The following is a 25,930-nucleotide window of genomic DNA, read 5'->3' as shown; positions in this document are numbered from 1 at the left end:
ACTTAGACAGAGTCTCAGAAGTGTGAGAGAGAGCTGCCAGCCTGCCACCCTGCAGGACACAATGCCATGCCAGGCTATGCCTCCCACCAAGAATGGACTGCCAGGCTGAGCAGCCACCCCTGAGCCTCCCTGGCATTGACTGCGACTTCACTAACCTGCAATTTTTGGAATAGGACCTGCTGGCACTTGGCTCTTCTGTACCCCCTGATGAAGCCCCGCTACTGGATTTAACCCCATGCTGGCTACATTCCAAAGTGGCAGAATGTATACAGATGAGAACACGACAGCAACTCTCAATGACACCCTGCTGGGCATGGTGGCCCCCCAGATGGGCAGCAGACCCCCCACCATCCCAGCTGTCATGTTCATATTTGGGGTGGTGGGCAACCTGATCGCCATCATAGTGCTGTGTAAGTCCCGCAAGGAGCAGAAGGAGACCACCTTCTACACCCTGGTGTGCGGACTGGCACTGACCGACCTGCTGGGCACCTGCCTGGTGAGCCCGGTGACCATCGCCACCTACATCCAGAACAAGTGGCCGGGCGATGCCGCCCTGTGTGAGTATAGCTCGTTCATCCTCCTCTTCTTCGGCCTCTCCGGACTCAGCATCATCTGTGCCATGTCCATCGAGCGCTACCTGGCCATCAACCATGCCTACTTCTACAACCACTACGTGGACAAGAAGCTGGCAGGACTCACCCTGTGTGCCATCTATGTGTCCAACGTGCTGTTCTGCGCTCTGCCCAGCATGGGAGTGGGGCGCTCTACCCTGCAGTACCCGCAGACCTGGTGCTTCATCGACTGGCGGACCAACGTGTCCCGGCACGCCGCCTTCTCGTACATGTACGCCGGCTTCAGCTCGTTCCTCATCCTGCTGACCGTGCTGTGTAACGTGCTGGTGTGCGCCGCGCTCATCCGCATGCACCGCCAGTTCGTGCGCCGGACCTCGCTGGGCACCGACAGCCGCATCAGCGAGCTCAGGAGGCGGCGGAGCTTCCGCAGGATGGCGGGAGCAGAGATCCAGATGGTCATCGTGCTCATCGGCACCTCCGTGGTGGTCCTCATCTGCTCCATCCCGCTGGTGGTGAGTAACGCTGCAAATGTCTGATCTTCCGTCACATTGTATCTTCTTCTAGATATCCATCACATTGTATCCTCTTCTGTATATCCGTCACACAGTATCCTCTTCTCTATATCTGTCTTCTGTATATTTGTCCCATTGTATCCACTTCTGTACAACATTCTGCATATCTATCATATTGTATCTACTTCCATATATCCATCACATTTTATCCACTTCTGCATATCCGTCACATTGTATCCTCTTCTCTATATCTGTCTTCTGTATATTTGTCCCATTGTATCCACTTCTGTACATCATCACATTGTATAACATTCTGCATATCAATCATATTGTATCCACTCCCGTATATCCATCACATTTTATCCCCGTCTGCATATCTATCACATTGTATCCACTTCTGTATATCCGTCACATTGTATCCTCTTCTGTATATCCGTCACAGTGTATCCTCTTCTCTATATCTGTCTTGTGTATATTTGTCCCATTCTATCCACTTCTGTACATCATCACATTGTATAACATTCTGCATATCTATCATATTGTATCTACTTCCATAAATCCATCACATTTTATCCCCTTCTGCATATCTATCACATTGTGTCCACTTCTGCATATCCATCACATTGTATCCACTTCTGCATATCCATCACATTGTATCCACTTCTACATATTTATATCACATTGTATTTACTTCTGCATATCCATCACATTGTATCCACTTCTGCATATCCATCACATTGTATCCACTTCTACATATATATATATATATATATCACATTGTGTCCACTTCTGCATATCCATCACATTGTATCCACTTCTACATATATATCATATTGTATCCACTTCTGCATATCCATCACATTGTATCTACTTTTGCATATCCATCACATTGTATCCACTTCTGCATATCCATCACATTGTATCCACTTCTACATATATATATATCACATTGTATTTACTTCTGCATATCCATCACATTGTATCCACTTCTGCATATCCATCACATTGTATCCACTTCTACATATATATATATCACATTGTGTCCACTTCTGCATATCCATCACATTGTATCCACTTCTACATATATATCACATTTTATCCACTTCTGCATATCCATCACATTGTATCCACTTCTGCATATCCATCACATTGTATCTACTTTTGCATATCCATCACATTTTTTCCACTTCTGCATATATATATATATATATCACATTGTATCCACTTCTGCATATCTAAAATTATCACATTCTTATCTTTTGCATTTTCCATCACATTGTTTCCTTCCTTCACAGTGTTACTTTTTGTCTTCTCTGTATCTTTCTTTCCTTCCTTCACAGTGTTACTTTTTGTCTTCTCTGTATCTTTCTTTTCTTCCTTCTGCCATCACCTGGTATCTTTCTGCTCTCCTTCCCTCACATTTGTTCTCTTCTGTTCTTCCTTCACATTGTGTCCTTTCTGCTCTGCTTCCTCCACTTACTTTGTATCTTTCTGTTCTTCTGCCCTCACATTGTATCCTCTGTTCTTTCTTAGTGCTGCGCTCTGGAGCTGATAGAGTTATAAGTCCCAACCTTTGGCAGGTAGAGCTGTTATTGGGCTCATTATTAGGTTGCTTTAACTCTTTCCTTTCCAGAGCGCACATCTTAGAGGAATCAGTGATTGTATGTATTTCTGCTCTTCCTCCAGGTTGGATCCTTCTGTTCTTCCTTCACACTGAGACGTTTTGCCTTCCCTCACATTCTGTCCTTTCTGCTCCTCTCCCATCAGTTGTATCTTTCTATTCTTCTTTCTGCACATTGTAGCATCATTATTTGCTATTCCCTCACATTGGAACTTTCCCCTTATATTCTGTCTTTTCTGTACCTCCATCACTTTGTATCCACCTTCCCTCTAAGCGCTGCGCTCTGGAGATGATAGCGTTCCATCCTCTGTGGCAGGTAGAGCTGTTATTGGGCTCATTAATCCTCATTAATATGGAGCTTTAACTCCTTCCTTTCCAGAGCACGCAGCTTAGAGGGAACAGTCATTGCTTCTGTTTTTCCTTCATGCTGGAGCTTCTTGTCTTCCTCACATTATGGCCTTTCCTCTCATCTTCCATCACATTTGTGTTTTTCTGTTCTTCCTTCTCACTGGACCTTTTTTTCCTCCTCCACATCGGAGCTTATTTACTATTTAAAATGCAACAGTTTTCTAGTGCAAATTATAACAGAAAACTGACTTCCATGCTTGTGCCACATTCATCACCTGATTTTAGACACTTTCGGACAGTTTTTCTGACTTGTCTGAAAAGGGGCGTGTGCAAGATTGCCACAACATTTTGGCGCAATGTTTGGCATAAACTAAGCCAACTAATAGGTGGTCTAAACTTAGACTAGACAGTCTTAAAATTCGACATATTTATCATTCAGTGATACATCTCGCCCATTTTAAGACCGTCTAGTCTACCTTTGCACTGTCTTTCAGTACATACGCCCCAATGTCTTCTTTCTGCACTTTTCCATCGGCTGTATCATTCTGTTCTTCCTCCACTTTGTATCCTTCTATTCTTCCTGTACATTCAGTGTCGGACTTGGGATGCCCAAGGCCCAGCAGTAATATTCATTCTGGAGGCTCCTTGTGCAGCGACATGCAAATATTACCTGATCCTCTTTTACAAACTCCTCACCGCTGTATTCTCCATATACGGGCTTCTTCACACGTGCGTATATACGCTGGGCCATGTGAATAAATGCATTGGACTCAATGCATTATATACGCAGGTAAATAGCTATGTATATACGCTCATGTGAAGGCAGCCTACATCAGCAGAAAGGTGGCTGTGTTTGTGTGCGGCACTATCTCCACTGCAGTATATGGAGATATGGTGGATATGGCTGAAATTGGTAGACTCTCATTCATCCAATATGTGAAGATCCTGTGGGGATTTGGGGGTCCACTTTGACTCAGGGGCCACTAGGCCACTCACTTGTTCCCCTGTGGGCCAGTCGCAGCCTGTTCACATTGTATCATTCTTCTCTTCTCTAATATTATATCTAAGTTTCTTCTTTGCAACTGATAGAGTTAAAAGTTCCAAACCCTGCAGACAGATGGCGCTGTTATGGGGCTCATTAATCCTCATTAATATGTTGCTTTAACTCTTTCCTTTCCAGAATGCACAGCCTAGAGGGAGCAGTGATTGTATCTGTTTCTGTTCTTCCATCACATTGTATGCTTCCTTCTCCTCCGCCTCCTCTCTGTACTTGATGCATCCCTGGTGTTCAGAGGTGTCAGAGCCCCCCAGCGCTATCACAGCCTCCCACACACAATGGATGTCATTCTCTGTGTCGCCATCTAGTGTTGGTCATACTGTACATTTAGCTGTATATATCCAGATCAAGACCTGTGCTGTCCGGCATCCATAGACGCCTATGGGCAGCCTATTCCTTGGGAACCTCCACACGGGACGGAATTAGTCCATGCGGACATTTCTGCGTCCCAATGTTATCCCTCTGGGGCTTGAATTCCGCACCTGATAAAATCCACGTCTCTTTACTTCAAAAGCGCAGGCTTAAATTCCGCAATGGAAAAGTTTTCTGCTGCGGAATTATAGTCGCCTTGCAGAATTGTTGTTGCGGATTTCTAACATACAGGAACCTGCGGAGAAAATGCAATAAATCCGTGCCAGACGTTCGCGGAACGCATGCCGCGCCAGAATCCATACTAACTCACAGAATCCACCGAGAATTTAGAATCAGAGTCAGTGGCAGAAGTATCCAAACACAGGGGGTACAACTGGATTCACATGGGGGTCAACCCATCCTCAGTCCCGACAAGTTGCGGGAAATGATTTAACCCCTTTGCTGCCAGTTCTGGAATGTTGCACGTCATCTCAGGTGTCTTATACTTCCCAAGTATCATCTAGCGGTGACTCTGACCTCACTGGGTGCACGTTCCTTCATTATGGTGTCCTCATAGAATCCTGTCTGAGGATGACCTGAGGCTGCAGGAAAAGTTTAAGTATGTTAGAACATGCAGAACTACAAGTCCCAGCATACTCGGACAAGCCCAACTTTATTTGAAGTGTAACTGTTCCTATGAAAAACTTTGGACATATCATAAGGACATGTTGAAAAAGTTTTGATCGCCGTTGGCCACCTTCAACTACCATTGATTTCAATTGGTTCTTGCGAAGCGCAAATGTGCATCAGGCCATGCCGCGATTGCGTAAATGATACGCTCATGTGAACGCACCCATTGAGATCAATAAGTTCCATTCACTGGTATTCACGCATGTTGCGGCACGATGTCTTTGCGCAGTGAACGAGGTTGAGTTATTCATAGTACTGTATGTTTTTGCGCACTCAGGGCCAGTTAATATTCAAGCGACACCCCCCACCCCCCACCCCGCGCCCACCACCACCCCGCGCCCTGATACAAAAAGCTATTTAGCCTAAAGTTGTCCTGCGGTTTTGTGCAGTCTTTCATACATCTCCTTACGTATTGCGCACCCTGTAGACTTCTATGGGGCCCTTTTGTGCACAGATATGGAAGAAAATAGAGCAGCTCCTATTGTTTGTGCGCAACCGCAATGGGCGCCAAAAAAATAGTTAATGTGGAAGAACCCATTGGCATGAATGGGTTCTATGCTCTGCTTATTGTACGCAACTCTCATCAGCCAAGGCATGGCCGTCCCGTCGGTGCGATCGATGTGCAGGAGACCCTTTTATATGCAGAGTATTCACATAAACCCAAAGCAGCGGGCGAAATCCGCAGGCAAATGCGATTTTCAGTCACGGTAATATGCAGCGTATTTCCGAATATGTCACCTGCGTGTTAATGAGCCCCAAGTATGTAAAAATATGCAGAAGGTCCCAACATGTTCTGACTAGCCGAACTTTATGGAACTTTCCCATGAAATAATGAGCAACCGTCACTCCCAACATTTATAGACTACAAGTCTCAGCATGTCCACCGAACCCTCCCATCAACATGACAGTGTAATATAACCTGCCTACTGCTCTACGCCACGTGCTGCAGAACTACATGTCCCAGCATATCGTACAGCGCTTCCTAGATTTGCCATTCAGGGGTGCAGGAATGCTGGGTGACAATAATGACTTTTGCTGAATGACACTTTCCTCCCGGCTCCTACTTCCCGTCGGAGATTCTGGACAAACCGGAACAACCATACGTTTTCACCTGGGGTAAAAGTGACAGTAAATCCCGGCTGACACCTCAGCCGTAAACACGGTCTCAGCTGGTGCACACTGCAGCCTGCGGCACCGGACGCTGCGTCCTCGCTGGCGGTTAGTTGTCCTCAGCACGATCGTGCGGTTAAAGGGCCTTTTACACGGGACGATGAATGTTTTATATTCCTGCATCCAGCGGCAATCAGAACGATCACCCCTCAGTGTAAATGCCCCAACTGAGTGACGAATGAGAATTCGTTCCCTTCTCATTCATCATTCAGTTTCTAAATGCAGAAAACCGAATGACAGATCAGCCGTGTAAACAGGCAGTCGCTCACTTATGAGCAACTGCCTGTTTACTGTGAATAGAGGCACGCAGAAAAAGTAGCTAATCGTGATTATAAACAGCGCCACCTCTGCCCATAGGCCATGCCTGGTATTGCAGCTCTGCCCTATTCAAGTGACCAGTAAAACATCATTAGCCAAAAGTTTTAATAGTGTGAGTTAAAGGGTGCTTAAACCATGTACACTCACAGTTTTGGCACCACGGTGTCTAATAGGTGACATCCCGTAAACCGGTCACATGGGCTTCTAATGTAGAAACCCAAAGCAGGTTTCCAGGATGTCACTGATGACGTCCATGCCGGCCTCCACTACACAGGACAGGGGTAACTTGCTGATCGGTGGGGGTCATTTTAATGGGGCTGATGGAAGCATCACAGCGGGTGCCGCACGGTATCCCCACAGTCCCAACGAAAGTGAATGGCGTGCATGACTGGTGCTCCATTCACTGCAGGGGTGAGGAGGACAGGGGACACGGGACACCCTGTCTTGAGATTGACAGGGGATCCCACTGATCACCCGCATATCTACCTCTTCAACCTCGTTCACGCGCAAATACACCGTGTGTGAAGCCGCCTAATCCTTTGTATAGGGGAACATTTGCAATTGTAGTAGAACCCCTTTAACTCCAAACTCACTAATAGGGTTATGGAAATTGGTTTTCCTCCCTGGACATCCCCTTTAAGATGGATATATTACGGATCTCTATGCATTTCTGACACTTTATGTTTCTATGCAGCAGAGAACTTTCCGGTAGTGACTTAATCCTCCCGTCCTCTATTACCAGCGCATGTATTAATAGACCCAACTGGAAGTGCCCGGAGGGCCACTATGGCAATACCCTTGTACTATAATCGCCTGCAGGCGGGTGCACAACGCCATCATTCATCCCGTACATCTCCAGCTCGTATTTCATGGAATTCCATCTTCTATGCCAAGAGCTTTGTATTCACCACGGCTGGTGCAACGTGCCTGGGCTGTGGAGCGGCGGCATTATTACAGTAGGGCGTGGGGCGGTCTGCTCGAAAAACACTGAAAGGTCAAGGAGACAATGAAATTGGCATCAAATAACTAATTGCACTAATTCATTAAACGTCTTCACCGGGGAGTTTGGGCTGGAACCGAAGATTGAGTCACATCAGCATTTTTTGGCGTTGAGTCTTAAAGGGGTTGTCCCGCGCCGAAACGGGTTTTTTTTTTTTTCAACCCCCCCCCCCGTTCGGCGCGAGACAACCCCGATGCAGGGACGTACAGACAGCTTACCGGAGCGCTTACCTTGATCCCCGCGCTCCGGTGACTTCTATACTTACCTGTGAAGATGGCCGCCGGGAACCTCTTGCTTCGTGGACCGCAGCTCTTCTGTGCGGTCCACTGCCGATTCCAGCCTCCTGATTGGCTGGAATCGGCACGTGACGGGGCGGAGCTACACGGAGCCGCTCTCTGGCACGAGCGGCTCCATAGAAGACTACAGAAGACCCGGACTGCGCAAGCGCGGCTAATTTGGCCATCGGAGGGCGAAAATTAGTCGGGCTCCATGGGAACGAGGACGCTAACAACGGAGCAGGTAAGTAAAAAACTTTTTATAACTTCTGTATGGCTCATAATTAATGCACAATGTACATTACAAAGTGCATTATTATGGCCATACAGAAGTGTATAGACCCACTTGCTGCCTCGGGACAACCCCTTTAAGCAGTTGAGAAAATAAGCCACGAAAATATTTTAGCACCATGACAACAATAAATGCAAAAATGTCAGCGGCCTGAGGGATGAGCGCTGCTCCGCAGTCATCACTGCTGCGAGGACGGCAATTAGCTTTATAGCTTCTTATCCTGTTCTGGTTTCCAGTGCAGCAAGAATAACGCAAGTGACGGCCGGACGCTAATATTCATCGCCTGAGATACTGATGGAGCTGGCAGGGAGCTCGGCTCTAGTCAGCGACCAAATCCTTGCAGTATTGACCAGAGAATCCGGTTGTGTCACCTTGGATGAGACCCCTGATCAGACACTATGATGACACAAGTATTGGACACACAGAAGGGGATGGAATTCGATTTTGTTCACATTTTTCCATTCAGTGTTGGCCGCCTTCAGCCTCAATGACTGCAGTAACCCTTGTAGGCCGGTTTCCACCAAATTCCCATAGATGTGTGGAGGGATTTGCTTCCATTCCTGGAGGAGATCTTCAGATAGTGATGTGGGGGATGATGGATGTGTTGGTTGTGTATGGATACTGTGTTCTAGTTTATCCTAAAGATGCTTAATAAGATTAAGGTCTGGACTTTGGGCGTCAATGAAGTTTGCAGACGTTCTGCTCCTCAAACCTGCGTGCCGTATGACAGGGTGCTCGGTAATGTTGGTAGAGACACAGAGCTATAACAAAGTATTGGCACAGGGTAGGTGATGTCACATTGTCCAGAATGTCTCTGTACCCATTGATGTTAAGGGTGGACTTCGCTATAACCAAGGCCCTAGTCCTTCCTAGCCGAAACCCCCCACACCATAACAGAATCTCCTCCAAACGTCACCGTTGGGACGATGCAGTCATATAAAAAACGCTCTCCAGGCAACCGTCACACCCAAGTGCGCCATCCGATGGGAAGATGGTGTCCTGTGATTCATCTATCCAAAGTACTCGCTTCCACTCATTTACAGTCCGATGCTCCGAGCCCCATTGCAGGCGCTGCTGTGCTTTTACTGGTGGGATGTTGTGTGCAGCCACTCATCCATAGTAACCCTTCACATTCCGTTCCCTACGGATAGTTCTTGTACTAATGGATATTCCAATGGTCGGTGAGACCCCCTGAGCGAGAGCAGATGGCTTCATTGGCAACGTTCAGAAAGTTTACGAGGTCTCCCTGAGCGTGGCGGCACCACAACACCGGATGGTCTCCATCTCCCAATAACATGGCTAACAGTGGACTTTGGAAGGTCCAAAAATGCTGCGATGTCCCCGACTGATTGGTTAGAGACGTCCCACCACCCATTGTCAGCTCTACACCTGGTGACATCCCACCACCAGACCCCGTTGTCGGCTCTACACCTGGTGACATCCCTCCACCAGACCCAGTTATCAGCTCTACACCTGGTGACATCCCACCACCAGACCCAGTTATCAGCTCTACACCTGGTGACATCCCACCACCAGACCCCGTTGTCAGCTCTACACCTGGTGACATCCCACCACCAGACCCCGTTGTCAGCTCTACACCTGGGGGCACCTGATGGTTTCTGTACTGGGATATGATGTGTGATCCTCTCCTTTATACCTAATGCTCACACATCACCTGACAGCACAGGATTGGTGGGGGGCCAATACTTTTGTCTACATAGTGTATGTCCTACTAGGGTCTATTAGGGGTCATCATCATATAAGTCGCCCTTTAAGAGCTACCAAATGTCAGGATATCTCAGTTCTTCTTATATCATTACCTCTCGGCACATGTGGAGGGTTGTTGTTCTGCTCGTTCGGTGTACGCAGTCGTCTCTTGATGAGTGAAGCGATCTCGCTGCTTAGTATTTTTAGCTACCAATCCCTTGTTGACCGTACCCCGCAGCTAATCTCCTGGCCGCACACCTTTGTTGGTGTTATGATAAATTATTGGCCTCAAGAGAGGAAAAATCGGACACAAAAAGCATTGATTTCATGTGGCGTACCGTCATATAGTGCAAAATGATAAGCATCATGCTGCTATACATTGCCAAAATAACACTTCCATAAAGTTACCTGAGCATCATACAATATAGTGCCGCTACCAGCATATACTGCAACAGTAATATACCTAAATAGTAGCGTCACACAACGCCTTAGTGTATCCCTTCATACGATATGCAACTAAAACCCCCATAAAGTGCTCAAATTCAGGCTTTATGTGTAAAGTAATGAAATACAGTGATACACAATGCCTAATACTGCTAAACAATGCTCAAATAAAACTGCCATACATGGCTGTATTAGCAGCTCTCTGTAAAGTAATCTAATAATAGTGTCACACAGCACATAAGTAAATACTGCCAGACAGCGCCCACATAATACCGCTACACAGTGCTGTAGTAACAGCACTATAGATAAAGTAGACAGATAATCATGTCAAAATACCAAAGTACCTCCATATATAGATTAACTAAAGCCGCCATACAGTGCTCTACTAACTACTGTACACATGAAGTAATTGAATAACAGTACCGCACAATACCTAAGGATACTTAAGGATATACTACCATATAGTGCTCATGTAATACCACCATACAAGAACCGCTATATGTGTAAACAATCAAATACTAGTGTAACGCAAAGTAAATACCGCCATACTGTGCTCAAATAATACCTGTTCTATACGTAAACAAATCTAATAAATGTGCTATAGAAAGCCTAAAAATACCGCTATACATTTAAGGTTAGGAGTCATCACCAAAGTCCGATACCAGGCAAACAATGGCGCCCCCTTCGGCAAGCACAGGTCGTATACCCCTTAATACGGCCCCTGACTACTATCATTGCGGTCTTTTCCAATCGCCCCTTAGAACTTTCCCGTCTTCCAATATTAATTAGCGCTCCCCCATGCTTCCGGTGTTTTTGGATGTTTTTGTACGCCGCCTGCAGACACGTGACGGCACTTCCCTCACTACAGTAAGTAATGGCAGCTGTTGTCCCCGTGAGGAGTCACACGTTCAGGATAATCCGCCCTGCAGACATTGTTGGCGCTGACCAATCAATAATTTCACCTTCGCGGATAAATATTAGCTGAGGCCGGTGATAAGCACCATGTTGCGGTGTAATTAATACAGACGCAATAACTGGGTGGCATTGTGTTCCTGATAGGACCCGCACATGTTGTTACAGTCGTGTTTACCCCGCAGCGCAGGGGCAGCTGGGTCAATTTACTGCTGGTTAAAATTGTTACACGCGACCTCATTTAACCCTCCGGGTGCTGGACAGAAATAGAGATAATCAATGAGCAAAAGCAGGGAAATCCAGAGGGAAACCTCAGCATTGTCTGCTGGAGTATCTACCGCTAACCAGACACTAGGGGGAAACTCCAGGCACAACTGATACACTGTGCTATATCTAGTGCAGGGGTGAGCGGGCGGAGCGTGTCATGTCTAGTGCAGGGGTGGAGCGTGTCATGTCTAGTGCAGGGGTGGAGCTTGTTATGTCTAGTGCAGGGGTGGAGTGTGTCATGTCTAGTGCAGGGGTGGAGCTTGTTATGTCTAGTGCAGGGGTGGAGCCTTGTTATGTCTAGTGTAGGGGTGGAGCTTGTTATGTCTGGTGCAGGGGTGGAGCTTGTTATGTCTAGTGCAGGGGTGGAGCTTGTTATGTCTAGTGCAGGGGTGGAGCTTGTTATGTCTAGTGCAGGGGTGGAGCTTGCTATATCTAGTGCAGGGGTGGAGCCTTGTTATGTCTAGTGTAGGGGTGGAGCTTGTTATGTCTGGTGCAGGGGTGGAGCTTGTTATGTCTAGTGCAGGGGTGGAGCTTGTTATGTCTAGTGCAGGGGTGGAGCTTGTTATGTCTAGTGCAGGGGTGGAGCTTGTTATGTCTAGTGCAGGGGTGGAGCTTGTTATGTCTAGTGCAGGGGTGGAGCTTGTTATGTCTAGTGCAGGGGTGGAGCTTGTTATGTCTAGTGCAGGCGTGGAGCGTGTTATGTCTAGTGCAGGGGTGGAGCGTGTCATGTCTAGTGCAGGGGTGGAGCTTGTCATGTCTAGTGCAGGGGTGGAGCTTGTTAGATCTAGTGCAGGGGTGGAGCTTGTCATGTCTAGTGCAGGGGTGGAGCTTGTTATGTCTAGTGCAGGGGTGGAACATGTTATGTGTAGTGCAGGGTTTGAGCTTGCTATACCTAGTATTATATCTTGTTCCGAGGTGTGACACGGGGATTCACAGATAACTGCAGGAGCTTTCTGTGTCATTCTCTGTCCCCTGCAGTCCTGACATTTGGAATAACACATTGAGGCAGATACACTATGGCAAATGTGCCAAGAATTCTGACACAGATCTCCCCATGTAATTGGCATGCCCATTGGCATACAAAGGAGGGTGCAACGACTAAAAGGAGCCATAAAAAGCGGCAGGTTTATTAACTTCGTGTACAACAGTTTGGGTGCAAAATGTCCAGATTTTGCATTGTGGCCCCTGAGCTGGACGTTACCTGGGACCCTGATCTTTACGTCTCCACCGACTGGAGGTTATACGTGTATGAGGCGACACGCAGGGAGGTTTAGTGCAGTTCCTATGACTGCGCCGTGCGGCTGCGCTGCTCTTTATCGCATAATACTGCTGTGGGGTGGTACATCCACATCCTCCTCTAGATGTAACGAGATTGGGGGGAGACACAAACCTATTGAACCGGCCCATACAGCAGGGGGCTCCATGGAGCAGGACTACAACCCCCCCCTAGATGGCGAGTCTTAAAGAACCCCCAACCCTAATATACAGCTGATACTATCAGTTATGTATATTTATGGAACTTTTCGAAAGGCGGCAACTATAGAGTAGTGACTCTGTAGATGGCCTGAAATGGCAGATAAGAGAGAACAATAGCAACATATAGCCTTTTGGTTCAGGATGCAGTCATATAGCCGGCAGGTACAGTATATAACTGCCGTAACCTCCTTATTACAGGTAGAGACTCGTTATAACCGGCTCTCCGGAGTTACAGGAAATCACTAATACTGTGTAGGAAGGAATGCACTATAGATGTAGCAGAGCTGAATGTGCCATATTGTTGCGGATAATCACACGTGCTGTGCTGGAATAAACCATATATGTAGTAGACCTGAATGTGCGATATTGTTACAGAAAATCTTCTAGACTCTGTGAAAATAATATATAGATGTAGCAGAGCTGAATATGTTATATTGTTACATGGAATCACATATATCCCATAGATATAGCAGAGTTGAATGTGTTATATGGTTACAGGAAATCACATACTGTGCAGGAATATGCTAGAGGTGTAGCAGAGCTGAATGTGCCTTATTGTTACAGGTTATCATATATACTGTGCAGGAATACCCTATAGATATATACAGAACTGAATGTGTCTTCCTGGCTATATACATTGTTAGTGCATTGCGTTACCTCTGTGACGTAAGACTTGCAGCGGGTTTTACCTGCAGTCCTATGTAAAAGTCACATTGTGATATTTACAATCATTGTTTAATAACAACCTCAGCTCTGCTACATCTGGTAAACCTCTGCAGACACGGATTAGGTTGCTGCGGGGTCTTCAATGCATTTAATGACAGAAAAGAAAACCAGATTGGAATTCTTCGCTTCCTGCGACTTCTGGAAATGAGCCCCTGGCATCTGCGAGTAGATTGGATTAGTGCGAGATGTGTCTGCGCTGTAACCTCTTTATCGCTCCTTTTCTACGTTTCAGTAGAAGATACTTCGTATTGTGGGCTCGGCGTCTGCTGAGGATCCCCGGAGGGTGCGGGGCTTTAATCACTCGCCTGCATTGTGCAGCGCATCAATTTCACAGATGTAGCAGAGCTCAATGTGTGATTACATAGTCCGGGGGCTGCATTGTGTGTGAATTGTGAGGACTTTCCAGTAATTGTTGTAAGTTTACTTGCAACTCTAAATAATACCTCTGTGAACCACATGACAAACACAGCTCTGCTACATCTGTATTTAAGGAATTCTTCCTCACATGCTCATCCCACCAGGCCTGGTTCTGCTAGGTAATCTACATACTGTCCATCTCTCAGGGGTCTTAAATCAGCCCCTCGATGCCTGGTTGTAGGTTCTTGAGTCTTGCTGGAATGTCAAGGCGCTGATGCCATCTTTCATCCTTCCAGCAGCTGTTCTATATCTACATACAAACTGTATACAGTGGAGACACATGGAGTATACAGGACGATGTGCGGCCATTCATACTGCGCCTGTTCTGTCCGACCCCGAGCTGTCAGATATTTATGGCATATCCTGTGGATACAAATATGGGAATGTCCCTTTAAGGGAGAGGGATCATGATCCAATAGAACAAACCTATTGGGACTACAGATGTAGCAGAGCTGAATTTGTCATTTACTATAACTCTGAGACCAGATTTTCATGGGCGAGTTACGATATCCCTTAAATCATGATTTTATTTGCGAGTGTGAAGCATTTTGCGAGAAAATGCATCACTGAACATGCAATTTTTACGCGCATTTTTCATGTGCATCAAAATCGTATGTTGTTTCAATAAAGAAAAATTAAAAATCGCACCGCACTCGTATGAAGCTCGCCAGTGCCATGCGAGCACACTGCCATGTTTTTAAGCAAATGATGAGCGAGATTTCTGCGATTTCGCATGCTTCCGTTTTTCTGTCTCTCAGTGCAAGCGAAATGACTGTGTGAATTAACTCATTGAAAGCAATGGGTTAATACAACATGCAAGTTCCGCGTCTAGCGAACGCACAAAATGTCCACGTTTTTATCACCCCTGTAAATAAGCCCTAAAGTAGAAGTGTCAGGATCCAGAAAAACAAGTCAGGAGGAGCCCATTGATACTACAGATGTAGCAGAGCCGGATCTGTCATTTGCTATAAATGGATCCGCCACAACCAAATGGTGCTGAACGGGCTTTAATGGGGTCCATTTAGGTTCCGTAATGCCCTCTGGTATTTTCACAGATGAAACAGAGCTGCGTGCTGCGCTATTTTGTCCGGAATTTTAGCGAAAATGTGCAACAGAAGTTCCGAATGGAACGTCTGTTAAAAACATGAACGAGCCCTATAATAGAGGAGTGTCGGGGGAAGTGGCAGAAGAAAGGAAGCTCCCGGCTGGAGATCCTCATCAAGATACTGCAGTAGCAGATAACACATCCTGGCATGATCATCAGTTGTGCCAAATGACAAATTCAGCTCTGCTACATCCTTGCAGGGAGATTTTGGCCTTGTTTGTTGAAGGTCGGGCACACATCAGGATTTGGCCAGCTGAGACATTATATCATCTGTAATACAAGGCATACAGATCGCTGCTTCACTTATTACCAAGGATTTGCAGAAGCTGCCACCTGTTGGTCACTCTGGCACATGACATCCATTGCAGCTCTTCTCTGCTGTACGGCGCACAATGGTGTTCTCCAATCTCTAGATGTTGGAAAACCACAAATCTGAGCACACTTTGCCCTGCTGGGAGTTGTAGTTCTGCCACATACTGGAAAGCCGCAGATTGGAAACTACTGATCGTAGCATGCAATGACACAATATCCGCCTCACATGTGATATGCACCATGTTATCATAGCTTTCATCCAAACACAGCGCCATCCTTTTCCGTGGGTTGTGTCTGGTATTGCAGCTCAGCTCCCATTCATGTCAATAGAACTGAGTCGCAACACCACACACAACCTATAGATAGAAGTGGCGCTGTTTTTCGGAGAGAGCATGTTTTTCTAACCCTGCACAATCCCTTTAAGTTGTGGGTTCCTGTATGCGCTCAGTCAGCTCTGCATTAGCATCAGTGCATGGAAACAGCTGGAGGTCCTACCTGCCAAAACCTCCAGAACCAATCATCTCTCCTAATGGGGATGCCCATTTTTCCAACAATTTGCTTATTGTTTAAAGGGAACCTGTCATCAGCTATGAGCACCATAATCTAAGTAGGGCAGGTTCCCAGGTGCCTGGGGAGGTAAGTCGGTGCAAAGCTACAGACTACGCATGCACCCTCAATGGGAGTGCGTGCGCACAGCCTGGAGCATTAAGTCCAAACGTCGGTGTGCGGAGCGTGCAATCAGCCCCAGGCTTCATGTCTGGATGTAACCTCTATGGGGCAGTCCTCTGGTCAGAGCCGCTCTCTGGTCCAGCAGGGTACATCATCCTGTGACCTCTGTAGGGCAGTCCTCTGGTCAGGAGCCGCTCTCTGGTCCAGCAGGGTACATCACCCTGTAACCTCTATGGGGCAGTCCTCTGGTCAGAGCAGCTCTCTGGTCCAGCAGGGTACAACACCCTGTAATTTCTATGGGGCAGTCCTCTAGTCAGGAACCGCTCTCTGGTCCAGCAGGGTGCATCACCCTGTAACCTCTATGGGGCAGTCCTCTGGTCAGGAGCCGCTCTCTGGTCCAGCAGGGTACAACACCCTGTAATTTCTATGGGGCAGTCCTCTAGTCAGGAACCGCTCTCTGGTCCAGCAGGGTACATCATCCTATAATCTCTATGGGGCAGTCCTCTGATCAGGAGCCGCTCTCTGGTCCAGCAGGTTACACCATCCTGTAGGCACTTAGAGAAGTACAGAAGCTCCATCTCTGGACGTGTCTGGAGAAGCAGCAGATATATGGATTGTTAGACCTCTCTTCTAAAAATAAATGTTCCCGTGACCATTACCTACCCTGCAGACATCTTCCCTTACAAAGTCCGGTTAGTCCAGCCTCTATTGGTGAAGGCAATTAGAGAAGCGTCTCCTAAGTGAGATGATAAGGATCACCGCTGATCATCATCTTCTCAGGGGAATGGAACCACAGGAATGTAGATATACTTGGCCTGAAGTCATTCCCAAGTCCGCACCTCGGAATAAAAACATTCTCGGTCAGCAGACGAACCTAATGATAGTTGAGTCTCAACGAGGATGAGCCTAGAAGCGGCCTCTCCCAGGTTCAAATCCTGAGGGCGCCCTAGTCAGCCAATTCATGGTTGGCTTTGGATGTTGATGATATTGGAACAGACGTTACTGTTGGTTCTGCTTAAATAGATGATAAAGTCAACTGGTCTTGTGAAATGTAAATATTATAAGAGTGTGCTCAATGTCAGTCAGCAGCCAACGAGGAAGAAGCACCTTTTAAGCTGGCCATAGACCTACGGCTGACAAATTCCTACCGATCTTTCCATGTTCTTGCATGAGGAGATGGGATAAGCTGCTGCAAACACCTCTGGCAGCGGTCTATCTCCCTTGACAAGAAAGGATCGGGCATGTGGAAATTCATCATGCCCATTCCTTTTTCACCCTGACATTTGCTAAATGGCCATTGTTCAACAGCCCATTAAATAGTCAGCTGATCCTGCCGAAATCCTTGCGTTCTGCAAACATTAGTATTACATCAATGTATATGTCTACATTAACCCCTTCCTGCCCCAGGATGTAAATGTACGCTCTGGGTGGGAAGCAGTTCACACAAATTTATGTCCAAAAGTGGGAGCCAGACTACAACTGCAACAGCGGGGATCGGTGTTCTCACTGATTCCTGCTGTCAACCCCTAAGATGCTGCGATCATGGTTGATTGCTGTATGTAAAGGGCTCACAGAGGGAGCGATTACATGGCAACCAGACATTAGCGTCCCGATCTGCCATAGCCTGTGATCATTACAATTAGCAATAATTAGCATTGCAGTAGAGAAGTACTGCAGGTTATTATTGGAGTGATCATAGGATCGCAAGGACAAGTTCCCCTACAGGGACATAAAGGTATAGTGATAAAAAAACCTTTTTTGCACACTTTCCCCGCTTTGTCTAAAAGACAAATTAAAAAAAAAAGTTAAACCCATATGGTTAGTATCGTCGCATCCGTAACGACCCTACAAGACATTGAACACACGGTTAATCCTGCGGGGCAAACACTATTAAAAAAAAATAAGAAATCAGTGAAAGTGCTTATTTAGTTCATTTCGACTCTCAACATAACACAATAAAAGTCATCAAAAAAGCCGTAAGTACCACAAAATGGTACTAATAAAAACTAGAGGTCGTCGCACATGAAACACGACCTCACAGAACACGGAAAAATAAAAAAGGTATGGGGCGATACAAAAAAATATATATATTCCAAAATAAATAGAAAATCCCCCAAATTTTGTTACGTCCTTCAGTCCAAAATAGGCCGTGTCACTAAGGGGTTAAAGAGCCTCTTAGGGGAAAGATAATAAACTGGCTGGTGATTTCATTGCTAAGACATTGATCGGCTCCGCCTCTGTCCCTCCTCATCCCACATGAGTAATCTCCACGGTGACCTGCTGAACCTGAGAGAAGCTTCTTAGATGATTATTGAGCTCCGTTCGATACATTGTGTCTAGTATTGCAACTAAGCCCTGTTTACGTCAATTGGGATAAGTTGTGATACCAGACACAACCACTGCACAAGAGAGGCGCTGTTTCATGAAGAAGAAAAAAAGCAGACCCTGTTTTCCATTTTTGGTCAACTCCTTTAAAGTTTTGCTCCTGTGAGTCGTAAGGTGTACTACTTCAATGTGATGTCTAGACTCCATCCTGATTTGCAGGATGATGGATACGCAAGTCTTCATCTGGTATTCAGTAGCCCGAGGCCCATTCCATTCATCTATATTTAGATTTCAGACATGATTTCCACTTAGGAGGTGATATTGTCCCGGCTCTGGAGAATCAATGTTTTGTCTATGGCAAACGTGCTTCGCCAAGCAGATGGTTACACATCACGCCAGCCGGTATTCTAGAAGGATCTACATAAAGTTGTATGTTGAGGCTTTACAGTGTTATATAGGTTGCGGTATATTGTTGGTGACGTGAAGGTGCAGTCGTTTCATACCTTGCGGGCAAATAATAGCATGCATGGTCTTACATGTCACTTCAAATTGTGTTGCTTTTGCATTTGCGAGTTGAGAACCTTCTACCGCACAAGAACTCATTGGAGTCCTTCTTCTTTCTCTTGCAGGTTCGGGTTTTCATCAACCAACTCTATCAACCACCAGTAGAGACGGACATCACACACAACCCGGATCTAAAGGCCATCAGAATTGCATCGGTGAACCCTATCTTGGATCCGTGGATTTATATCCTCTTGAGGAAGACTGTACTCAGCAAAGTCATCGAAAAGATCAAGTGTCTCTTCTGCAGGATCGGCACTGGCAGGAGGCCGCACTCGGCAGGGAGCTTCAATTGTACTGAGGGCAGAAGAGCTTCCTCGGTTCTATCAAGTCATTCTCCATCCTTTGTATCTAGAGAGCTCCGAGAGGTTAGCTCCACATCCCAAACTTTACTTTACCCTCTTGAACTAAGCGACGGTAGCTTCCGGTGCAGCACAGTTTTACCAGGGGCTACTATGGCTGTCAATCTCCCAGGAGCTCCAGACAGGACGTTACGTGGTTCCGACCAGTCCGTTTCTTCTCAGGATCGAGATTCTGAGCAAGTACTGCTAGTAAACGAGACTCTGCCGAGACACAGTACTCGGAATGGCACCAAAGGAAACCCACTTCATGTCACTTTTCCTGATGAGACATTGAATGTATCAGAGAAATGTATATAGCGACTTCTGATTGTCCGCATCGCACATTTAGATCTTGGTAACTGTGGTAAAACCCAAAGACGATGTTCTAGTGACATCAACGACAGGGTCTTGTTGTAGAAACATCTTCATGATTGGGTCCATGTCCATCAGAAATCAGATGGTTCTCGACAAGCCCGAGATGGTGCGAAGGCAGTGGTCTTCACCAACATTGTTCAGGTGGTGTTGGGTCGTCTGACCCAGTTGACTTTTCCATTGGCACTTTTCGATGATCAGTTCCACCATCGGTGGCTGCTTCAGAGGAGACAAGAAGATCAATCAGATTCCTGACACGTTCACCGACAAATCCAAATTGTCTCCTAGATGATGAATGTCTATGTGTCTAGCTAAGCTTTAACAAATGTGAATTTCTATGGATGACTATGTCTGTATGTGGGATTTTTAATGTATTTATTGTCTTCTCCGTGAGAAGGTTTTTTAGATTCAAATGTCTAGATAAGAGAATTATTAGGCAATATCCTCCGTTTTCTAGAATATTGCCGAGAGCTTTTATGAATGTCCTTAAAAAAGGAAGGTTTTGCACTAAATTGTGACACTTTTTGGTAACATTGATAACTAAAGGCCAGTGGTGGAGATTGTGCACATCAACACTGTAAAACAATATGGCTACTTCTTGCCACCGGAGTGAGCGGGACTTGATGTAAGGATCATTCAAATGTAATCCAGTCCATAAAACTCAACATGACCCAACTTGATCACTTTGTCAAATATTAGATGGACTAGCCATCTGGCGCCTTCTCTCATGACCCCTCTTGTGTTTACTTCTCAGAGAGCCCCAAAGAGCATTAATAGGGGCTTAGACTCAACCCCCAGACATTCCATCAAGATAGATTTTACCATTGTCATCAAAGCCACTCTCCGGTCCCTGAGACAAAATTTATCCCATGACCAGAGAGGGAAAGTAATATTATTTTCAGCTCTCATATCACCCATGGATTAGGCGTTTCCCGATTCCTCTTTGGTTTTCCAATATGGCAGCACCTCTCCTCTCGCTATCTGATGCATCACTAGTCCGAGGCAGCTCACGGTGCTTCTGGATTGGCCAGAGTGGCTCATGTGGGCAGTACTGGTCAATCAAAGAACATGTGTAGTATATTGGTAGTCTAAGGCACTCCCAATACACAGTGTGCATCAAAAGCATGAGGCAGCCATATTGGAAGACCAAAAACTGTGCTGCAAATCAGCAGATTTTAGCCCAAAAGAAGGACGGCAGGTAATATTATTTACCCCCCTCCCCCCTCTAAATTTTGTTTCCGAGACCGGAGGATTGCCTTAAAGGGGTTGTCCTATCTCAGTATTTCCAGGTTGAGAAACCAATGGCTGGTTTTCTGATCACCTCAACAGCTATAGAGGCAAAAAGCTGACGTGGAAGCTTTACACTTTTTCCTTAACTTTCAAGTGACAGTTACAAAAACAGCATAGCACAGCGCTCTAAGTTGTTTCCGTAACTCTCATTCACTTCAGTGGGGGTTAAAGATGTTGTCCAAGTTAAGGAAACAGGTCCCCCATGCATTACAATACAAAATCAGCACTTACTCACCTCTCCCCATTAAAAGCACACAGCTCTGTACACACTGCAGTGGCCTGGCATGGTACTACAGGCACATTTCCCATTCACTTCAAGGTGAACTATCCCTGCAATACCATGTCAGGCCACTGTGGTGTGTATGGAGGTGTGTGTTTCCAGCTCCGTACTCTGATACAGTGATGCGGCAAACAGCTCATCGCTAGGAGTCCTGGGTAACTGACCTCCGCCAATCAGCTATTGATGCCTAATTCTGATGATGGGTCATCAGTCATTTAGAGCTGCATAACCTCTAACCACTTTGTGACCACAATACGCCTTATTACTGACCTCACTAGTGGGTTTTAAACTTGCACACGATCGCATCTTCAAGTCTTCTCGCAGGACTAAAAATAGTGTTTAAAACAGTTCAATAAAATCTAATGTAAAAAAAAAATTGTTAAAAATTGTTAAAAAAACAACATATTTTTCCCTACAAGAACCTGTATGAAATGGATAAAATATAGATATTTATAAATGAATAGATATTACCCCGCGATCCGGACAATGAAAATATTTTGTTATCTCGCTTAGTGAACGCCTTAAAGATTATTTTTAAAGAGTAATGGCAGAATTTATGTTTTTCTTTGGATCGCCTCCCAAAAAAATTAATAAAAAGCAATCCACAGCCAATAAAAACTACAGCTCCTCCCGCCAAAAAACGAGACCAAAAACAGCTGGAAAAGTGAGAATGTTCTGGGCCTTGGAATACGGCGATGCAGATTCAATTGTTTTTCTTCAAAAACATGTTTTTAATGTGCAAAAGTAGTAAAAACTAAAATAAATCTCTATAAACTTGGCATCGCAGCAATCCCGCTGATTAGATAGGAAAGTCATCGCGCCATATTTACGAATGGGCAACGCTGTAAAATTAAAACCTAAACACAATGGCGGAATCTCTGAGAGTTCTCCCCCCAACCTCCCTGACGAAAAAAAAAAGTTTGCTAAAAGTTCTACAACTCACTATACGGGCCCCATAGTGGTGCGCTGAAAATCTACAACTCATCCCACAGAACTATAGTCCTCATATGGCGGCGCCAACAAGCAGAGGCGTAACGTGAAGCTCCTGGGCCCCAATGCAAAACCTGTAACAGGGCCCCCAACTATAATGCTTTATTCATAGTACTGGGCTCTGTATATGGAGAAGAGAGGCCTTATGGGCCCCCAAGGCTCCTGGGCCCGGGTGCAACGGCATCCCCTGCATCTTCTATAGTTACGCCAACAAGTTATGGCTCTTGCAATAATGAAAATCGCTTGGTCCTCAAGGCACAAAATTGGCTGGTCACAAAGGGGTTAAGATAATGCAGTCCTATGTAAACCATAGTAAACGCACTGCAACATCACCAGTTAGCTCTGCTACATCTGTATATCGGCCCTGCATTAGGATTGGTAGTCTGCTCCAATCTTTTCAAGATCAATGTCAAAGAACAAAGGAAATCAGGGAAGGACTTTTCAGTGATGCATCATGTTGCGCACAATGCTTGTACATTGATGGACTCGTGCCTGTGTACGCAAAAACGCCTCTATATGTCATGTGGGTGGTATACTGCTTATTGTTGTGTCACTTGCTTATTACGTGCCGGCTGGAGATACTATCAGTGGCTCAAAATCCTTGAATGTTCTGAGCACCATCAGTCACCAGTGGCAGGTTAGTCACACTCAACATGATAGAAAATCACTGAGTGATCACATTACATGTGTACAGAATCCCCCTGCTGTACAAGAGACTGCCTCTCCATGCTGCACAGACTTGTTTAGGCTCCTCCCACTTAGCATAAGAATGAGAAACCAGCCATGCAAAGCAAAGGGAGAAGAGACTTGTATTACAGAACAGATTTAGTTCATCAGTGCCTGTACCCATGCCCCACCCTTAGCCACATCACCCCCCGGTCAGCAGGCCACACCTCTTTTGCAAAAAACATTCCAGCACTTGCACAATACCTTCTCTGTCCGGGTGCCGTCCACTCCATGCAGCCTTTTTAGATGTTATATCCATTGACTATTATGCACTTAGGGTTGAACCCCCAATGTATTCGTACGGCCGTGCCAACGTTACGTCTGGCCGCACGTTCATAGATTGTTCATCGCAATTAAGCACTAAGTTGCGGTTGACGCGTTTGATTAATCCAGAAGGGAGGTCATCATGCAGCATGTTGTGTTGCTTTCTGTGGCCGTGTGAACTGCTTTATTGTAATTGCGTTCTGAATCTGTATCCGTCAACCGTTTTGTCGACCAATAGTTCGATTTTTGGGTCGGGGAGGGGATCACAATAAAATGATGTTGTTGAACTCATCACTTTTTGTGCATTGACTTATTTTTCAGTTGTGTTGCTAACAAAAAAAGTTGGGCTATGACAATAGTGGTAGGGGTGCAGCTGAGAACACCACCTTTCCTTATCACAAGGGGTCGCTCTTACCTACTTTAAAGGGGGGGCCATTTAAGTGCTTGCCTCGGGCAGAAAAAGGTCTATAAAGCACAAGCATCCCTGGGTAGGCATAGAATCTACAGACGCAGCTCTTTAAAAATGTGATTTGGTAATGTGACGCCTCGAAACTTTGCAGGAGGAAGACAGTCGAAGGAAATTGTGGGGAGAGAAAGTAAGTTGCAGAAGTAAAAATATATGAAAGCCGCTTCACGCGAGAGCAGGCGTCACCATGCAGAAGTAGATAAAGAGCAAAGGCAGCTGTTATGGCCGGCCCCATGCTTATTCACACTTGTTTGCGCATCATATTGCGCACGCAATACGCAGTGAGTAGAATCCATTGATTTTATTGGGTTCGTTCACATGTGCGTATTTTGCACAGATTTGTCATTCGCGTTAAAAAAATACGCAGCATGTTCTATTTTCGTGCTTATTGCACACGAACATAGCACATATTAAACTAATTTAACTTAACTGTCAATCAATGAGAGCACGCTTGCAAAAAATACAGTAAAACACACACAGGCACACGCAGAAATGCAATGCCTATCGCGCAAATACACAGTGCAAATGCGAACGTAAATGCGCTTATGCCCGTGTGAAGCCGGCCTTAGGCTAGATGGCACCATGTGTAGAACTTTTATTTGTTCCCCCTGTTATGAGTCATAAAAAAGGTAGCAGCGCACACAGCCCAAAACAGCTTAGTGAACGAATACTGTACCAGAATCAATATCACATAAATAGCACAAGAACCAAGCTCATAACATATAAACAGCACCAGAACCAAGCTCAGTGCATAAATACAGCACCAGAACCAAACTCAGTGCATAAATACAGCATTCAAACCAAGATCAGTATCTAACTTAGGCCTCGTGCACACCGTCGGGTCGGATTCCGACTGTGAGATTCTCGCAGCGGGATGCGATCCGTGCCCCTGCAGTGACCCCTCGCTTACCCGTCCGGCATCTTCTTTCTCTGCTCTGCAATATGCCGGTGGCGCACAGCCGCACATGCGCAGAGCAGAGCCGAAGCATCAGCTGTGACGTTTCTGTATGGGCCTCTGCAAGGCTCGCACAGAAATAGTACATGCCGTGATTTTGCTACCGCATGGATTTTCCGCAATCAAAATCGCGGTTGTCTGCATAGGATTGTGTGCACGCATGCAATCCTATGGCATGCGAAATCTCACTGTGAAATTTCTGGGCATTGGGCCTCAAGCATATCTCACAGCATAAATACAGGACCAAAGCCAGACTCATAACATAAATACAGCCCCAGAACCAAGCTTATAACATAAACATAGCTCATACCATAAATACATGACCAGTTGTGTTCCTAACAAAAAAGTTGGGTTATGACAATAGTGGTAGCCAAACTTATAACATAAATATAGCCCCAAAAAGCAGAAGTTAAAAGAGGAACAGGATGTTATGCCATGATCACCATCGTAAAACTGAGGAGACACAAACTGCTCAGGGGTGCAGCTACAGCGGTGAAGAAGTAGCAGTGCCTCTTGTGTCCCGAAGCCTGAGGTTTCCCGAAGACCCCTCTGCCACATACAAGGATACCAGTATTGGTATTCAGAACAGACACCAGCGATGGGGTCACCAGGAACTGAAATCTGCTCCTATTGATTTAAAGAGGACCCATCCTGTCCTCAAGTCAGCCGGACTAGTTGCGTAATTCTCCGACTGCGGCCCAGCTGACTATCACAGATTTTATTCTCTTATTACTCTCCCTCCAGGTTCCCCGTAACGAGGAGTCACATTGGAGTAAAAGCATCTGGAGCAGAATTTATCAAGAGACTTCAGATTTGATTGACAGTGAGGGGTGAAGACCACCCCCTTGACAGATTTGGCTCCTAATGCTTCTAATCAAACAGGGGGGAGTAGGAAGAGAATAAAAGCTACAATAGAGTCAGCTATGGTCCAGCACCACTGACCCAAGGACATGACAAGTCCTCTATAATAGCATTAAAGGGGTTGTTCTCTTAGATCACCCAGCTCTATGGGGCTGTGAAATAAAGCTCCCTTACGCCCCAAATAGGACCCGCTATACTAGGCTCAGACCAGTGATATGCACAGAAGAGTGGGGCACTATAGCGAAGATCAAACTGGTC

General features: G+C 45.9%; 1 protein-coding gene across 1 annotated transcript; it reads left to right on the top strand.

Annotated features, from left to right (window-relative positions):
- PTGER4 (prostaglandin E receptor 4) lies at positions 1–22,603 on the top strand. The gene is made up of 2 exons (XM_066602392.1): positions 1–1,084; positions 19,196–22,603. Exons 1-2 carry the CDS (start codon positions 236–238, stop codon positions 19,784–19,786), a joined length of 1,440 nt encoding a protein of 479 aa, XP_066458489.1. The 5' UTR covers positions 1–235; the 3' UTR covers positions 19,787–22,603.
- Positions 22,604–25,930: the final 3,327 nt, after the last annotated feature.

The sequence above is a fragment of the Eleutherodactylus coqui genome, chromosome 5 (assembly GCF_035609145.1).
Source record: "Eleutherodactylus coqui strain aEleCoq1 chromosome 5, aEleCoq1.hap1, whole genome shotgun sequence".
In the NCBI taxonomy this organism is placed as follows: domain Eukaryota; kingdom Metazoa; phylum Chordata; class Amphibia; order Anura; family Eleutherodactylidae; genus Eleutherodactylus; species Eleutherodactylus coqui.
This window is presented reverse-complemented; position numbering and strand designations above follow the sequence as displayed.

Coding starts and splice junctions, on each gene's coding strand:
- PTGER4 (XM_066602392.1), top strand. CDS start 236: ATGCTGGCTACATTCCAAAGTGGCAGAATGTATACAGATGAGAACACG. Junction 1,085..19,195: donor TCTGCTCCATCCCGCTGGTG/GTGAGTAACGCT, acceptor TTTCTCTTGCAG/GTTCGGGTTTTCATCAACCA.